This window comes from Microtus ochrogaster, unplaced genomic scaffold (genome assembly GCF_000317375.1).
Source record: "Microtus ochrogaster isolate Prairie Vole_2 unplaced genomic scaffold, MicOch1.0 UNK4, whole genome shotgun sequence".
Taxonomy (NCBI): domain Eukaryota; kingdom Metazoa; phylum Chordata; class Mammalia; order Rodentia; family Cricetidae; genus Microtus; species Microtus ochrogaster.
In genome coordinates, this window is record NW_004949102.1 from 11,602,681 (window position 1) to 11,609,493 (window position 6,813).

Consider the following 6,813-nt stretch of genomic DNA (forward strand, 5'->3'; position numbering starts at 1 on the left):
AGGGAAGAAGGAAGGAAATAAACAAACTCTAGTCTCCCTTTCCTCTGCACCCCAAACAATCACCCATAACGACAGACTTCTCACCTTGGCAGTGATCTGGTTACTAGAACCAGGAGGCCTTCTGATTCACAGATTTCATTAGCCAGTGCCTCCTTCCCCCGCCCCTACAACATATACCGCTTGATCATTTTGGCTCATTCAGAATTACTGTTTATAACTTCATTAAAACAAACAAATGAAAAACAAAGCAAAACAAAAAAACCTAGCAGGGCACCATCCTAGCCTGTCCAGCCACAGGAGTTGGTAAGTGGGATACCATGCAGTGACCGTATACAGAAATGCATCAGACGCGACAGACAGTGCATGTATCATTACTTCCATTTCACAGACCAGAAACAGACGCAGTTAACAGTTAACGTGCACAACGTCGCAGAAAGCTGTGCATCAACCATCGAGCGGACAGCCAGGTCCTGCCGACCGCAAGGGGATGAGGTCCGGTGGTCGCCTGGAAAATCTCACCCAGAAGGCACTTGCGGGGCCTCGTTGCACTAGCCGGGAGCTGGCCACGCCGCTCCCTCCCACCCGCAGAGGGCGCAGAGCAGGGACCCGGGAACAGGACAGAGCAGGCGAGTGGCAGGGCAGTGTGCTCAGCACTCCTCTCGGCCGGTTCCGGGGACAGATTCAGAACTGCGACGCCCTCAAGCATCGCACCGCCCGCCCCTTCCGCCTCCCGCGCGCTCCCGACCCGCACGCTCCCGACCTGGTCGCTGTCCGGCGCGGAGGGCCCCGGGTGCCCCCTGCAGACCGCAAGCCACGTCCACAGGCCCCAGGTGCTATCCGCGGCTGTAGGGGATGATCCGCTGTCGGCTATTAGAAAGTCAGTGTCCAGTTAGTAACTAGGGGTAGAAAAGGGGTTCTGGTTTTGACAGTCCTGCCAGAGGATCCCCAAGAGGAAACCAAGTTCAACACGACCCAGGAGACTGACAGTTCAAAGAGAAAAATCACTTGCATTTACTAATGTTTAACATTCAGGTTGGCGGCCCAGGGTGCCCTCTGCAGAAGGGCGGGAGGCGCCACCAAGAGGCCCAGGTTTCCGGGGGTTTTCAGGGGAGAAGCCTCTGGAGTCTACCGAAAACACCGGAGCAGGCCGTCACAGGGGAGGTTCTTCCCTGGCACGCTGAAGTAAATCGAAGCCCAGATCGGATTCTGTCTGCCCCAGTAGAGAAATCATGACTAACTAGATTCGATTTACAGCAGGTCGGTGAATCACACAGCAGTTTCTGTCGGGTCTTAGAACTGCCATCTCTGGATGGGTACCCACATGGCTCCCCTGAGGAGCCTCTGTCTTCTCCAGGGCCCTTACCGGCCTCTTCTTGAATGCTAATCCTAAATCTTAAGCCAACAGCCTGGGCCAGGAAATCGAAAGTCCCAACTCTTAGTGGCATAAACCAATGGCTTCCAACCTCCCAAAGAGCTAGGGGCGGCTTAGCCAGCTGCTCTTGAGCCGGGTTAGACTCCAGCCTTCCTGGGAGTGTAATGAAAGTGTACCTGGCTGTGGTGACAGTGGCATTCACTGACTGTAAGAGTCCTCAGCCTCACCAGATGTGAGGCAATCATGTCTAACGGGCTGGATGGGAGGGTGTGTTTCCTTTGGTTCTTATCCTAACTCCCCAAGCCTGCACACTTCTTAAAACTTCTCCATGGCCACCTAGCAAACAAGGCTTAAGACCAGGAACTTGTGTGTCTGCCTACAGAGCCTGCTGCAGGGAGGAATAAGGAACCAAGCTAGATTTGCTTGTGCTGGAGTCAACGTGGGTTTTTATTATTTTTAAAACAACAGGTAAAACTGTGTGTGGTTACTGGATATAGTAACAAGTGTCAGTCAGCTTCATTTAGTCAGCCCACCATGTATCTATGACTGTACTTCCAGACCTCAGGCCGAGCTCCTGGGCATTTGAACACCAAGGGGACTGGGCTTGGGGCTGAGCAGAGATAGGTCCCTGAGCACAAGAGAGAAATAGGAATTTCCACCTGCTAGGCTTTTCACAGAAGCCAGGACAGGTTCTCACCCCCGGCAGAGTGGCTCAATCCGGGGTAGCCTGCCTTCATGGGCTTCCTGCAAACACCTTCATTCAAGACAGTAGAGGAGGGGGTTTTACTACCACGGCACACAAGGATTCCAAAAACGGTTCTTTGAAGGAAAGGGTATGTTCCAACATGCTCTGCAGATGAGTGCTCTTCCTGGGAGGGACAGGGCAGGAGGGACAGGTTCTGGGGTGTTCGTTTGTTTCTGAGCCTTAAAACTGCTTCCGCAAGGTGTGGGGAATGCTCTGGTCAGAAAGAATGTATCCTTAAGACCGAAAAACTTCAGGAGGAAAAGTTAAGCCCATGGACTCTTAACTCAAATGAAACCCTGGGTCACGAATCTGGGTGAGATAGTTGTGGAGAAAGGGCAGGGAAAGAGTTAATCTTTTCATGTCGGTATGAAAATGAGTCAAAAGAGATAACTAGGAGCTAGCTCAGCAGGTAAGCCACTGGCCATGCAGCCTGGCCACCTGAGTCTGATCCCCCCAAACCCACATAAAGGTGCATGGAGAGAACTGAATCTACCAAGTTGTGTTCTGACCTCTGCTGTGGCATATGCCTCCCACACACGTGCACACACGCATGTGCACACACACACACACACACACACACACACACACACACACCAGTAATAAATAGAAAAGTACTACTCTGGTTTTTCCTATATATCACTTTCTACTTTTCCCTTCAGCCCCAACAGGGAGCCCAGGCCACAGTATGCTGCTGTTTTTCCCAATGTAGGCACCTAGGAGTTACCCCACCCCAGCCCCACAGCCCACAACTAGCCTAGAGCCCAAAGAAGCTATCAAATGACTGTTCCAAACAGTCACTGTCCGTGGAACTGACATTTCCTAGGTAGATAACAAGGTCACTCCTGCTAAGTGTGGGAGGCCCAGGCCCAGGCCCAGGCTCACTGACTCTATAGTGGCTCCTTCCAGGCTGGCCTCAGCAGTAGGATGTAGAACTGACAATGGAGGGGGCTTGGGTTCCTCCCCACTCTGCAAGGTCCTCCCAAATGAGAGAACAGAGTACGAGTGTACAGAGATCGCTGGCCCAGGCTCAGCCGAGCCAGGCAGGAGGCACAGGCAGCTGGTATTATTCAAGCTCAGAGAACTCAGGCTGGAAGAAGGAGAGGAGCCACTAAATGAGAGTGCTGGGACCAGACGACCCTGAGGAAAAGGGGATCTAGGGGCCCAGACTTCAGGCCCTGCTGTTGTCCGGAGAACCCTCTTAACCAAAGGTAACAGCTATCAGGTCCAGCAGAAGACACACTGATCTTGGCTTGAGCCCAGAAGATGGTACTGTGGGCTACATCTCAACTCTGGCAAAGTCACAGGGAACCTAATGGGGTTCCGCCAGCAACATGGCAGTGGTGGCGGGTAAGAACTGAGGTACAAGAACCAAGGCAGGAAACCATGGCTATCACTAGGGCCAGGTGACTCAGACACTCTGGAAAGAGACACCAAGTAACTACAAGAATATTCTCTCTCTCTCTCTCTCTCTCTCTCTCTCTCTCTCTCTCTCTCTCTCTCTCATTTTTTTCCTAAAAAAAAAGAAAGAAAAAAAAGCAATTATGTACAAAATACTGTCAATTCCTCTTGAACCATGAGCACGGCGTGCACCACTGTGGCTCCTTCATCATTTTATCCTGTGCTCTGTAGCATGTCCTGCTCCGGCCACAGTTCAACTCTCTAGGAAGCACATACAGCCTGCTCCAGAGGCTCCTGCTCCATTAGCTGCAGCTGGATGACTGAGCCCCCAACGCAGCCTTTCCCTGAAGATCCACAGCCCCGACAGTGCCGAGCCAGAAGCACTGTCTGTTCTCTGTCTCGCCTCTCTTCCACCGGGGACAATTCTGTTTCCGACGGGTCACCGCAGGCAGGACATCAGAGCTTATGGGCCAGGAGGGTGGTCAGCTTGATCTTGCCATCCATTGAGGCTGTGAGGCAGGTCCCACAGTCCATGGCGGTGCTCCAGTCCACAGTGACCACAGGGGCCCGGTGGCCACCCAGACTCAAGCAGCTCTCTAGAACTTTCTCGTCACTGCCCAGCTGCAGAAGGACAGGAGTGAAGGGGAACGTTAGCAGACATATGCATGTATATACACAAACAATATACACTTCCATTCGTTTTTAGTGTCCAGAAACTACTTTGAGCCTGGAGTGGCCGCCCCAGTCTGAGAATGTGGCCCGGCTCACACCCCACCTTCCTAGAAAGCCTGTTTATACTTTCACTTTCCTGATGTGGTCAGCCTGTAGAACGTTAAGACAATTCTGAAGCCATTTCTGACAACTCTTAGTACTTCCCCACCTCCCCTGGGAACCAAGGACATAATAGCTATGCATGCGCGCGCGTACTGAGATGTCGGGAACTTTCCATCTCCCTGAATAGGGGCGTGAGAACCCTTAGGTGTTGACTCAGTTACTGATGTTTTGACTTAGTCCCTGGGAAGGGGCAAAGTGACCCTCAGAAGTTTCCCTTTACCTCATCTGATCTGGCAGCCACTCTCCAGCCAATTATTGGTAATAGCCTTTTTGAATAAGCCAATCATAATAGTTAAAGAACAACCCCCAGACACCCGTTCTTTCTGTGGTTTCTCCCTTTAAAAATAGCCTGTACCAGACATTCAGGGTCTTCTGGCCTCCCGACTGCTGGAAGACCCTGTCATGACAGAATTAATAAAATCCTCATGCTTTTACATCAGTTGTGATGAGAGATGGTCTCTTGGGGTGACTCCTCCTCCTTGGTGATTGGACACTAGGGTCCAACAAGCCGACCTCATGTGGACATCAAGTCCCTGAGATGCTCTTCAGAAGAGGGCATTTCCTCTGCTGCCTTGACCTGGCTACAGGCAAGCGTGCCTGCATCTCTTCTGTCTGTTTCCACAGCGCTGGCCTGTTACAGCATCACCTGGCAGTGTGGGCTGGCTCTGCATTGTGCACCTACTTATTCATCTGAGACGCCTTTCTCACAGTGAGCGTGCAACACCACCTCTCTCTGCCACTCGCTCACAAGCTCATGATCTTCTTCATGAGGAGATCACTATAAAAGTCATCAATTCAATTATTTATGGGTCGCAAAATGGAAGTTGAGCCAGGAGGTGGTGGTACACGCCTTTAATCCCAGCACTCAGGAGGCAGAGGCAGGTGGATCTCTGTGAGTTCAAGATCAGCCTGGTCTACAAGAGCTAGTTCCAGGACAGGTTCCAAAGCTACAGAGAAACCTACCTTGGGGAGGTGGGGGAGAAGGATGCTGAAGTTTAATAGACTTCCTAAGCAACTGAACCATTGATGACAGTTTAAAAATGACACAGCAGAGCGTGTCAATCCATCATCTGATTGTAGAGCAAATCTTGACTGTACATGACACAAACAGATGGGGCAAAAGGCTGCACCACTTACAACAAAATGCACCACAACCATTTGTCCACATGGAAAGCAAAGAGGGGCTCACCCAGAAGTCAGCTAGAAAAAGCCTTAAAGGGGGAAACTGGGCTTGTAACCTGTAGTGTTTCAGAGTGTCTCGAAGGAGATCCACATGAGAGATCATGTAGCTGACTGTTGAGGGGTGTGAGCACAGTGATGCCCCCGGCCTCTGCCCATTCTGGGGCCCAAGGCCTGCCCTCTTCCTTTTCTCCAGCCCCTTCTCTTTCCATTCCACAGATGGAAGCCTTCCTCTCGGTCTTCCTAAGAACTTGGAGGCTCAAAAACGTGAGCCTATTTCCACGTTCAGCAAAGGTCAGACAGAAAGATGGAACTCACTTCTAGTTCCTTCAAGGTTATAGTGTTTCTACCTCAAACAAAGGTCCCACCCAGGTGTGGACCAGAGAGTTCTGCTCTCTCAGGGTTATTGTCAACAGGTGTGGCTAACAGCCAGCCCTTGCAATCCAGGAATAGAGAAGTAGATCTGTTCCAACCTCAAATAAAAGTCTAAGGATTCAACTAAGTTCCAGTTCCCTTAAGGAGATAACCTGGGATTCCACCCAGAGAATGGTTTGCCTAAAGAATGTTTTGGTCTAGTGTGTGAGCATGACTTGTTTTGTTCTAGCAACAGAATGTCTAACCATGGATGTGGCCCGTGACCTTCAAGTGGTATGTTCATTTCCTTCTATCCTGCCAATGTAGTTTTTTGTCTTACTCCTACCTTTTGGGGTCAAGGGTTGTAAGCCCCAGTCTTTGGAGTTGTAAGCTCCATCTTAGGCATCCCTGTGCCCACCAAGTCTTGACCACGCCCTCAGCCTATTTAAACTGCTTCCCTGGAAAGTTTCCTCCTGGTCTCTTTTCTTTCCCCCAGTGGTCGCATTAGTGGCCTTCTGGTTCCCCCTCGGGCCACCCGAGAGCGCAGGAATCCCATTAAACCTGGATATTTTTTTTAATTTGGCTTGTTGTGATTTGGCTTGATAGGGATTTTTGCATCGGCAGAGAGCTTGCGTTAGGAAAAATTCCTAACGGGTATTTTAAGCAATTGGAAATTAAACATGGGTGAATTTTTAGTGCTCACTGGAATTCCCTCCTGATACTATCCTATATGTTTCTCCGTTTTATTATTTTCATTCGCGTCTTCATATTCTTTACTAATATTTCCTAAATCCCCACACCTCTACCCTGGCAAGAGGTATTTCTGTCGAGGCTGATCCCCGACAATTTGGTCTCCACCCAGGTCCTCCTCTGGGAACTGCTGAGGACTTAGCTGTCCGTCACCTACTTTCAGAACTGTCTAACCTGTGTA

General features: G+C 50.6%; 1 protein-coding gene across 1 annotated transcript in view; it reads right to left on the reverse strand.

The window, feature by feature from the left end:
• Nucleotides 1-3,644: 3,644 nt before the first annotated feature.
• Nucleotides 3,645-6,813, reverse strand: part of Wdr91 (WD repeat domain 91) — a 35,059-nt gene continuing 31,890 nt past the window's right edge. The window contains exon 15 of the mRNA XM_005365812.3: nt 3,645-4,136. Within this exon, the coding sequence (XP_005365869.1) occupies nt 3,972-4,136 (165 nt within the window). The 3' untranslated portion in view covers nt 3,645-3,971. The remainder of the gene's footprint in view (nt 4,137-6,813) is intronic.